This window comes from Prionailurus bengalensis, chromosome B1, assembly GCF_016509475.1.
Source record: "Prionailurus bengalensis isolate Pbe53 chromosome B1, Fcat_Pben_1.1_paternal_pri, whole genome shotgun sequence".
Classification (NCBI taxonomy): domain Eukaryota; kingdom Metazoa; phylum Chordata; class Mammalia; order Carnivora; family Felidae; genus Prionailurus; species Prionailurus bengalensis.
In genome coordinates, this window is record NC_057344.1 from 105,562,557 (window position 1) to 105,574,706 (window position 12,150).

A 12,150-nucleotide genomic window follows, 5' to 3' on the forward strand; every position below is an offset into this window, starting at 1 on the left:
CCAAACAAAACAACAACAACAACAACAACAACAACAACATTCTGCTTCTCATTCTGTAAGAGTAAGAAGATTTTTTGTGTTGTCAAAGTAAAATAAAATCAGTTTTTAAAATATTGCTGATTTCATCTTTATTTTGTTCTTTAAATTTTTTTTGATATATTGGAAACTATACCTAAAATATTAGCACAGCATTACATATGTATGTCAATAACATCTCATTTATACACTCCATGTATATATATATATATACACATCATTTATATGCACGTGATATATAAATGGGATATGCTGAAAATTCTTTTACTTAAAGAGACACAATCAAAACATTTTGAACACCTCTGGTCTAATGGAAGAAACAGACATGTGAGCAAAAATTACAGCCACAGGCAGCGAAGGGTATGGAAGCATGAGGTGAAAGGTATGTGTGACAAAGGCAACACAGCAGAGCAAGTGCTTACTTACAACCAGAAAATTGAGTCAAATCTCTTAGAGAACTGACTCTGAACAGAGTTGTCCAGAATGAGTAAAATGTCTCCAAGGTATTAGGGTGGTTGCCAGAGGAAGGGGTGGACAAGCCCTCCAGCCAAGGACACAGCAGGGATGAATCTTGGTAGCAAGAAAGGCAGAGCATTCCGACAGAACTGTCATATTTTCAAATAGCTAAGTGCACATTTAGGGGAGTTCCAGGTGATGGGGCTGGACAGTATGGTAGGGACCAGATCATGGAGGGTTATGGGTGCTACAGTGGAGCCACGAGCCAGTGAACAAGCCATAGAGCAGGGAGCATCCAACTGGCCTCGGTCCTGGATCTGCCATTTACCAGCTATGTGATCTTAAATTACTTAGTTAACTTCTCTAAGTCTCAGCTTCCTCATCTGTGTGTGTGTTGGGGGGGAGGGGGGGGGTGGGAAGGGGAGACAATAAAGCTATTGTGAATGATAGAAGTCATAAAGTGCTTACTTGTCTGTACATAATAAGATTTTTTTAAATGTCATGGTTCTTTTGATGACTATGATGGGGAGACTTTGAGGTAATTCAAGCAGTGATATAACAGGTGATTTAGAAAAATCTCTCTGGCAGCTCTCTGTAGCACAAATCTGAGGAATGTGAAACCTAGAGCAGGGAGACAGTTAAAAGGCTTATAGTTAGCTAGAGGACAAAGAATAAGGGCCTGGGCTGAAGTAGTAAGCATAGACACATAGAGCAGGAAACAGAATAAGAGCCATGGAGGACAGTACCGCCTAAATCCATTGTGTTTATACCCCTTTGTGAAAATGATTAAAGTAAACTACACTAGACCCACAAAAGTTGTGTGTGTGGAATACAAATCCTGGAGTCAAAGTCTCCAGGTGTGGATCCCAGGTTTACCCTAACTACATATGTGATCTGGGGAAGTCACTTAACCTCATGCTTCTGTAATGGGGATCTCAAACAGGGATAGCCTCATAGAATTATCTCATCATGTTTAAAACGTGATTAAAGAAGTGACTGGCATCCAGTAGACATTATATATGAATGAGTTTCTTAAATAAAAATTATCTCCAGAAAATACTGTTAAAGGTAGTAAGATGTTTGGGGAAAATGATACACATTGACTGTTGTTATAAATTTCTTAGGGAAAAAATAATCTGTATCCTAAAATGGTGAAATTCAAGCCAGGTAAATTTTGATAAAGGGAATGAGAGGGATGCCTGGGTGGCTCAGTCGGTTAAGCATCTGACCCTTGATTTCAGCTCAGATCATGATCTCACAGTTCAGTAGATTGAGCCCCATGTCAGCCTCTGCAGTTTGGAGACTGCTTGGGATTCTGTCTCCCTCCCCGCCTCTCCTGCTCATACTGAAGCTCTCTATATCAAAATAAATAAAATTAAAAAAAAAATTTAAAGGAATGAAAGAAGAGCAGTAAAAGAAGAAATGTTGCCTAGACAGAATTAGACAGAATATAAACCTATATTTATTTTCAGGAAAACTCACCCACCCCATTGTTTTATCAATCCAGTACCCACACTACTTTCAAATAAAAGTGGAAAAGCTAGTCATGGATGAGCAGATTCTAAACACCCAAGACCAAGGTTAGGAAAACTATTTGTTACATAATTAACTCACAGGATCTTTCACGCAATGTTTCAAATGGCAAACCTATGATATTTTTTAGTATATTTATCTGAAACACACTGGATTTAAAAGCCAGTTAAGGTCAGGGATCCTGGGTGGCTCAGTTGGTTAAGTGTCCAACTTCCGCTCAGGTCACGATCTTACAGTTTGTGAGTTCGAGCCCCACATCTGGCTCTGTGCTGACAGCTCAGAGCCTGTAACCTGCTTCAAATTCTGTGTCTGGCACTCTGGCTCTCTTTTTCAAAATTAAATTAAAAAATTAAAAAAAAATAAAACCCAGTTAAGGAAAACTACATCCAGACTGTCATAACACCAAACTATACCCACTATCACCAAAGATCTGCTACATATCCATGGATTTCACAAGACACTGAAGACAATTTGTTGAGAACCTAGCCAACTATACTTTTTCATAATGACAAAGAATGGTAAATAATTAAAAAAATAAAATGCCTAAGGTAATTCAATACTATAAATATGTTCTCATTGAGGTGGTCAAACAATGAAATATACAACAAACATCAAATATATTTCGTTTCTCATATAAGGCTTTTAACTTCATGAAGCTATTTATTCTTAAGGACTCTTTTCTTTTTTTTTTTTTAATCTTTATTTATTTTTGAGAGAGAGCCAGAGAACGAGTAGGGCACAGGCAGAGAGAGAGGAAGACACAGAATCCGAGGCAGGCTCCAGGCTCTGCACTGCCAACACAGAGCCCGACGTGGGGCTCGAACTCATGAACCGCGAGATCATGCCCTGAGCCTAAATCAGACGCTTAACCGACCAAACCACCCAGGAGCCCTTCTTAAGGATTCTTTAATGAGGCTAATGCGGGAGTTTTCCATTTCCTTTTCTTTCTTTTTTTTTTAAGTTTATTCATTTTAAGAGACAGAGAGAGAGAGCACAAGCAGGGGAGGGGCAAAGAGAAGGAGAGAAAGAAAATGCCAAACAAGCTCTGCCAGTGCAGAGCTTGAACTCACAAACCGTGAGATCATGACCTGAGCCAAAATCAAGAGTCCAACTCTTAACCAACTAACAGAACCACCCAGGCATCCTCCCATTTCCTTTTACAAAAATCTCATGGCATTCATCATTAATCTGTTAGAATAGATACAATAAAATTTTTGGAATCCATGTATTTTTTAGGTTTATTTATAATGAAACTGGTTTGCTTTCCAGTCTTGTCTCTCAATGCACATGATATTGGAGATACACTTCCCATAATCCTTCTCCCTGAGCCTATTAAAAGAAAAATTATTATAAATGTTTTTGAGAGTTAAGTCTTAGATGGTGACATACTATTTCATACAAACTCCAAATCAGGGGCGCCTGAGTGGTTCAATCGTTTAAGCGTCCGATTTCAGCTCAGGTCATGATCTCGCAGTTCGTGGGTTCGAGCCCCACGTCGGGCTCTGTGTTGACAGCCTGGAGCCTGGGGCCTGCTTCAGATTCTGTGTCTCCCTCTCTCTCTGCTCCTCCCCTGCTCACGGTTTGTCTCTCTCTGTCTCTCAATAATAAATAAACATTAAAAAAATTTTAAAAAAAACTCCAAGTCAAAGTTATGGCAGTTTTCAGCATTACTAAATGATAGCCCATTCGCTTTATCCAAAGTGATACAGAGAGAGGCATGATGCCCCTGCCATAGGGAAAGAATTACATTTGACTTTGAACTGCTTTATATAATCTTTTTGCAAATAATTTATTTTTTCAGAATCAGTTTTTTCATCCAAAAACTGAGGATAATAAAACTTTGTCTATTCACGTGGCATCAAATGAGATAACACATGTTAACGCACTTGGACGATTGTAAGATATACACATGTGAAGTATTTTTAGCTAAATGTATAAATTAGCTTCTACTCTTGAACACTTTTTAACTGATAGAAGTAGTTTAAATTATTTTGGAAGCTCATATTTTAAAACCATTGCCATGAGAAACATACAAATATTATTTAGATAGGTATAATATGTATGTCACAATGACATTACATACTGACTTTTGGACTTGCAAAAACTTTCATTAAGAACAACAATCACCTTGATTAATATCCAATAAAAGTTCAGAGTATTTACTTTCAATTTTGGGGGGTAGGGTAGGGGTTGAGAGAGAGAGAGAGAGGGAGAATCTTAATAAGCAGGCTCCATGCTCAGCACAGAGCCCAACGCAGGGCTCAATCCCACGACTCTGGGTTCACAACCTGAACCAAAATCAAGAGTTGGACACTCAACCCACTAGTTACCCAGGCACCCAGAGTACTTACTTTTAAATTGAGAGTTCTGGACTCCGACAGTAATGTTCGAGAAACACTTTTTTAGACTAACTAAAAGTAGGCACCTTCCTTCTATGGGTGATGAAGATGGTAAATTTTCAAGCTAACATACATGAAATGCATGAAATTGATAATATGAACCTACGGAACTGATGTCTTTGAGGAGTGTCAACTCATTCAGTTATAAACAGGAAACTTTCATGTCTTCCAGTAACTGCTTTCAACTATGATAAAACCAAATCCCTCCCTTAATAATACTTTGGTCAGAAATCCCACGCATTTCTGTTGGCTTTTGGTTGTTAAAACAGTCTAGCTGAATTACAGCTTCAGTCTAATGTCTGTCTCTAGGCTCTCTCCCTAAGCACCGTGGCCGGTTTGTGGCTCCAGAGCTTGGTGTGGGCAGGAGGGTGTTGGCTGTTCTTTTTCTGCCTCCCTAGAACTCCTCCCAAGTTGAAGGCAGGAAGATTGGAGAAAGGGGGGGATGGTAGATATATTTATTCATAACTGAATGAGGTGGCATTTCTCCCTGGTTGTTGCACTTCTCTCTGGTTAATATTGAGTGGCCATCTCTGTCCACTCTGTGGCCAGCGTCCAGATGCTAGGGCACTTGTGTAGTTTCTTCAAAGAGCCATGGAGAGCTTTGCCACAGTTCCCTAACTTGGGAAATAGGGCTCCTGCTAGGCTCCCTTCCAAGCCCTCTAACAGTCCCTCAGGATGCCAGCTTGCACCTGCCAATCCCTAGCTAAGAGCTTGGCCCATCTGGGTAGGGTACTGGCATGGCAGTTCAAATCCCATCACTTCTGTGACAGTCTTTCACACCTGGGAAATGCAAGAATCCTTGCCTTACCAAACAGTTAAGCTCCTATTTGCTCTCTCTCATTCTCCCTCTCTGTCTCTATCTCTGTCTTTCTTTTTCTCTCCTTCTTCTTACATCTTTATCCAGTTTTATTCTCCCCACCCACCACTCCCTACTTCTTATCCCACCGTTCACATGGCACTAGGAAAGCCAGCAATTCTATTGACAAAGAAGACGTTCTGCTAGGGAATAGCTTGCCAGGTTCCCCTCTTGCAGGCACCTCCAGTCTTTACAATGATCATTTTTAAGCTTCCCAGCACTTCCTTGCCTCCCTGCAATTCATAGATCTTGGCTTCAGAAAGGGAAAATCTTCCCACTACTAATGATGACTTAATCACCATGCTAAAGACCCAGACAATTCTTGAGTCTCTCTGGTCCTTCTCTTGTATCAGCTGGGAAAGGGGCAGTGGGAAAGTGCCGGAAGAATGTCTCATGCCACCCTTCAGTAAGCCCTGTGGTGACTGACTTATCTGGCCTCAACTTTCTACAGCAGCGGTTCTGAATCTTGACCACACATTAGAATTGTCTTTAGCATGTTTATAAATCTTGATACCTGGGGCTCCCTTGGCCAATTAAATCGGATTTGGATGAAGACCACACTGTTTTTTGTTTTTCTACAAACTTCCTTTGGGGCACCATCTTAGCCTACTTTCATTCTCTCAGGTACCTGTTTCTATCAGTTCAGGAGAAGTCAGATTTGCAATCAAATCCCACCATTTTTTACAGCTTCACCTTTGACAAGTAACATAGCCTTTCTGTGCCTGAATTCCTTCATCTCTAAAATGAAGATATTTTTCATACTATTTCTTGAGTTTTGGGGGTCATTTGGAAAATACCTGCAAAGAAAATATTACAAAGAACATTTCCCTGAAAATAGCTTGATAAATGTTGGTTACATATATGCCGTGTCCCGATAATGGTAAAGCTCATGCATAGTCATTATTTTAGCTCATTGTCTTTCAACAGTGTTCTGTCTTAAAACCCACAATTCCAAAACAAAGATTTAAATAACATATGCTTAATAGATTTACCTAGCATGCATTGACTTCTGTAAACATACCTGCTATTAGAATTTCTAGAAAGCTCTCAAAAACTTAACAAAATGAAGTGATAAAGATGTTACCAGCTTTCCATATGTAGTAAAGAGCATTTATCCTCAAATACACATATTCAAACACATTAAAATATTTCTTTTTCCCTTTAGAAGTAGCTATGCTTCTGGAATTATTTTATTTGAAACATTTTAGAGACCTCACTGATGGTACTAATGGGTAAGATGATGTTACTTGATTGTGCCTTACCTAAATACCACATCTTTATTTAAAGTTTTACAGAGAGGACATACAGAATCATTAAATCCACTTCTGCCCATAAAATAGATGACTGTAATCTGTCATCTCAATTTTAATAAAAGCTACTTGAAACTTTGAATTGAAATTCAATAAGAGAATTATAAGTACCATAGTGTCTATACGTTTTAAAGAAAGCTTAAAGTGCTAAACATTCTAACATATATAAAGGATACAGTGTGCACATTTCTTTCTTTATTATATTTAAAATGTGAGTTATTTCTGAATTGCTCATAAGATTTGTTTGTAAAACAAAAATTTCTCCCCACTTCTTTATATGAAGATTTCCCAAATTCTCAAGAGCATACCCAGAGACATAGCCACGTAAGTACGTATTCCAAAAAAGAGTTTTGTAAGTAAAAGTGCTAACGTAGTTTTTCTAAGAATGTTTGCACACATACAATGGAGTTTTATGTTATAAATAGGTCTCAATAAATTTACTTCTATGAATGATATTCTCAAAGTATACCTTACAGAATATTGTCCTATGATTCTGTATTAGAGATATTTGTTTTCTATAACATCTATTTAGAACATAAGTTAAAAGATATATAAACATTTAAAAACCAGACAACTGTTACTGATTATTTGGGCCTTGTAAAAATTCAATTTATTCTTTTTTTATGTTTATTTATTTATTTTGAGAGAGAAAGAGAGAGGGAGCATGAGTGGGGAAGGAGCAGAGGGAATGGGAGAGAGAGAATCCCAAGCAGGCTCCGTGCTATCAGTGCAGAGCTTGACAAAGGACTTGATCTCACAAACCAGGAGATCATGACCTGAGCCAAAATCAAGAGTCAGATAGTCAACCGACTGAGCCACCCAGGAGACCCCAAAGTTCAATTTATTCTTGAAATAAATCCAAATTTTATGGCTTTGAGCTTCAATGTTATAAAAATTTGATTATTAATATTTCTATCAGTGATCTTTAAAAGTTGGAGTTTGCCTACAGTTCAGTCAGCCAGTCAAGTACTAAAAAGGTTTGAACATCTCTCAAAAGTGACTAAATGTGTCACTAGAAGGATATTTATAATTTATATATTTATATTTACATATTTATAAATTTATAATTTATAGGGAATTATAATCTACTTAATTTCTACTCATTGTTAATAACATTAGATTAGCTTTTTTTCATTATTTCAGCTTGTTAGATTTTCATTTTATACAGAATTATAAAAAATCTGAACACTAGATATTTTAAAACAAGCCAAAAATTTGTTATCTATAGAACTGCTTTGTAGTGTCCCCATTTTAAGGGAGCATGATTCAAGCACTGTCTGGAATTTCCTTTTCTTTGTTAATGTATATTTTCTTCAATTCCAAATTCATCCTTTGCATGTTCTTCAAAACTGTGAGCATTGTGTTTGTTAGCAACCATCCCTACCCAGCCTTTCTACCCCATTCCTCTCCATCCTCCTTCTTGTAGGTAACTCGGAAGAGGAGGAAGTCCATGCCATGTTCATTTCACCTTGAGCCCAGGGACCATTCCTGGAACTGAGTGGACTCGATGTTTTAAATGAAAAACAGTAATCCCAGTGAGGTCATAGACTTGATAACATACAAAGTGACAAGCACTTTGCTCCAAGAGTTTTCTAGAACAAATAACGCTAGCATAAGAAATTAAATGTGAGTTTGAGTTAAGTGGAAAAAATAGACCAACAAAAGTAGGCATTGCCATAGTAACTTAGAAATTTTTCTTCTTTTGAAGGCTTTCTAGTCACTTTTTACATATGGGGAAAAGTAGACTGTAGTCTGTAGTGTATCTCTCTCTCTCTCTGTCTCTCTCTCTCACACACACACACACACACACACACACACAAGAATTAAGGCAAACATCCAGACGACTTCATAATACTTTTAAATCAACAATTCACTATACTATCACAAACTAGAAAACTAAAGCAAACATTCAAATGCTTTAATAATGGTCTTTTTAAAACCACAAATATATTGCCAGGGTATTTTAGGAAAGTTGACTTGGGGGGAAGAGAAGGATCGAATTTTTTTACACTCAGACATGTAATATCCTCTCTGAATCCTTTCAATAGAGACATCATCGGCAGAGAAATGCTCCCAAAGCACTGTTCACTAGCAATTCTTCAAAAACAAAATCAGTTCTTAAAAAAAAATCACCACACAATAGTTCCACTTTGAATTTTTTTAATGCTTATTTATTTTTGAGAGGGAATGAGACAGAGCGTGAGCAGTAGAGGGGCAGAAAGAGAGAGGGAGACACAGAATCCGAAGCAGGCTCTAGGCTCTGAGGTGTCAGCACAGAGCCCGATGCGGGGCTCTAACAGAGGAACCATGAGATCATGACATGAGCTGAAGTCAGACACTTAAGCGCCTGAGCCACTCAGGTAACCTCCCTTTTTAATAATTTTTTTTAATGTTTATTTATTTTTGAGAAAGAGAGACAGATTGTGAGCAGGGGAGGGGCAGAGAGAGAGAGGGACAATAGGTCCACTTTGAAATAAGCACATCGCGGACTCAGGAGAAGCCCAATACCCAACCCATTCTTAAGGTCTGGCCACAGAAGAACTACTGGAATAACAGCATCTAGCCACCTTTGTCCCTACATTTTAACTGGGAGGCAAGTGATTCTAAAGTTGCATACTATTAGGACAATAAAACTAGAGCAATATTAGAACCTCACTGATGGTAGAGTACAATTTCCTCTTTACTTCTCTCTTTTTGTACAGCACTCAAAATGTTTGCCTCTTTCTCCCCCCACCCCCAACACCTCACAACAGATGAGTCAGGAAGGGTGAGAGATTTGTCACAGGCCCGCTACAAGTTAGATCAGAGCTGGAATTAGAACCCAAATCTCAGTAACTGGAGCCAGCCAACTGCTATTCTAGACTCAGAACAACTCCAGTTCAGTGTCGTGAATTCTGCATACTCCAAATTTGTCATTACTGTTTTGTCTGATGCTTCCTGCCATGGACTCCTAAAGCAACACAATGAAACCTCCTTTCCGGATTCTTCGATCGCTGCTAGTCTAAAGCAGAGGAAAGTTACTTAAACTCTCTGGGCTCTTATCTAAACTCCGCGGTTGAACTGGAAGTCTCTGAGAAACTTTCCAGTTCTAAAAATTCTGCTTTTCACCCTCTGTCTTATGCTTCATTCTTGATGTTTGAAATTTTCACTAGGTGGCAGGATTCCACCATCACATTACAAAAGGATTTTTCGATGGAAGCCTGGGAGCAGAAAATTTCAAAGAAGCTCCTTTCCTCAGAGTGAACATAAAAAAAAATTTTTTTCAAAAAAAAAAGCCAAAGCCAAGAGAAAGAATAACTACAAAGGCCAGTAGTCCACATATTTCATAAAGTTCTAGATCCATTTTTAATATAATTATAAAGAAGAAATTAATCAAACATGTTTTTCATACAATACTACAATTTGGTATCCAAATCAGGCAAAAGTCTGCATTAATTTCATGCATTTTAAAGTTTATTTTATCTGAATCCCAATGTAAACTATATCGGATCCCTTCCAGCAAACTGGTAGCAAGAAACAATCAATATGATGGAAACAAAAACATTTAAAATCATTTTTGCATGCATTTCAAAGTTTCCTATAAGTTACTTACAATATATTTCTAATGTCTTTGAATTTTATTTTGAGCACTTAACTAGGTGAGTACACATGATGGTAGATTTTTGCATTTATTTGTAAAATCCTTAAGAGAATATTCTTTCAAATAGATTTTATGACATTTCATCATATATTTAAAATTATAGCCCCAAATTGGACTTTTAAGAAATGCTGTATTGTAAATGTCACTACCAACGCTTTGTAAGAGTCCCCCAAAGCCAAGCTAATTGGTTATGCTGAGCTGAGCATTTCTCTTCTGCCAGAACCAAGTAAAGTAACATGAAACAATAACGCAACTGCATATTCTATATTGCCTAGAAGAAACTTCCCAAGTGTCTTGCCGGTTGTCAGAGAAGCTGATTAACTAGACTTTTCTTCAGCTGATAAGTATGGCACTCTTGTTTTTTTTTTTTTTTTCTTTCAGTTACTGGTTAATTGTATATATGCTATATGTTACTCGAAAGTTTTTTCGAAACACGAACAAACCCGCATCCTGGGAAAAGTTAGCATCAGGGCCAAAATCAGACCAATACATAACCTTCTGAATCAGCACTTGATAAAACCATCAACAGGTTGCCTTCCTTCCCTCCCAGCACAGAGCGGTGATAACATCTCTTCGGAGGTCCTACCTTAGCAACTTGTAAGGGCTGCTTCTGCTCCTTGCCACCTTGCAATCTGAACCCCCAGGGCGCCCCTCCGGTCATGGAAATGCAGATAAAATCCCCCGTGCCCATTTTCTCCTTTTAGTTGGGTAGCATGAAGAGCCTGAAAAGACAGACGAGGCTTCCGTGCGGTTGAGATGTGTGCTTAGCCCCAGGCGCCTCCAAGGAGGCAGGGCTGGGGAGCGCAGAGGCAGAGCTCCTGCTGCGGCCGCCGTCCCGGCCGCCGCTGCCGCGAACTAGCGCAGCTAATAGAATTATTCACAAGGAGGCAGAAGCGCTCCCTGGCATCGAGGACACCGCCCACTTTTGCGTCACGCTCCTTTGTTCAGCCCACTTCAAGCAAGGGAAGGAGACTCGCTCACCGCAGAAGGTCCTCTTTTGGAGCGGGTTTGGGGCGGTGGAGCAAGAGTTCCCTAGCACTCACGTTTAATGCCAGCACTTAAAGAATGATTGAAAACTTTCATTAAATAATCATATAAATAGTAGAGAACACGTGAAGGTTTTAATCTCCAGGCCACGAGTGTCATCTCCTAATATGAGCTCTGAGAACTCAACTACTAGACAATTCCATTCTCTCAAATAAATGTTTTAAGAAGAACCACATTGACGTTTGAAACAACAAAAGGGAGTGAAAGTGGATGAAATTATTATTTTTCTAAGTTTTTACTGTCTACGGCCTGCAGAACTAATCCCATAAGAGGAAATAAAAGAAAGCAAAACATTTGAGTTTTTCCCTCAAAACCTCCTACTCTGAAAAGTGCTTTTTTTGAACTATCAGATGGGTATATACATTTTAGAGCCAGAGGATGTGGTTGGGGGGTGGGGGAGGAGAGGGAGAAGGAGGAGAAGAAAAGGTGAGGGGAAGGATTTCCCCCTGGAAATTATATTCTTTTAACAGCGCTCTTGAATGGTTTGGATTGCTTTAAATTTAAATAAGCGTTTCATTTTCTTCCCTGTTCAGCAGGAAGGAAACTTCTTAAACCAAAATAGCCAACTACATACAATGTCACCTACAAGTTTTTTATTTTTATAATCCCTCATCACTTCTCCTGAGTCTGGGTGGTCCAAAATAAAAGTTGATTTCAATGTTTTAAAATCTGAATATAATCTACCAAAAATCGTGCAAATGGAACATTTTTATTTTCCCATAATGTTTTTATTTTCCATGACATTCATCCCTGTAGGGAATGGTAATTTGTGTTACATGTGGTACCAAACAAAATTGACTTCCAGACGCTCTGCCTGTTTCAGTACTAGGAAGCACTGTGCAGTGAACATCCATACAGCCTTGTTCCCCAGAA

At 38.6% G+C, this 12,150-nt stretch overlaps 1 protein-coding gene across 2 annotated transcripts in view; it reads right to left on the reverse strand.

Annotated features, from left to right (window-relative positions):
- SYNPO2 (synaptopodin 2) overlaps positions 1–11,114 on the reverse strand; it is a 172,679-nt gene extending 161,565 nt beyond the window's left edge. The window contains exon 1 of one of the 2 annotated variants that reach the window (XM_043569560.1): positions 10,817–11,099. In XM_043569560.1, coding sequence (XP_043425495.1) covers positions 10,817–10,921 — 105 coding nt within the window. In that variant the 5' untranslated portion in view covers positions 10,922–11,099. Of the gene's footprint in view, positions 1–10,816 lie in introns of both variants that reach the window. The other variant, XM_043569561.1, reaches the window with a different exon arrangement.
- Positions 11,115–12,150: the final 1,036 nt, after the last annotated feature.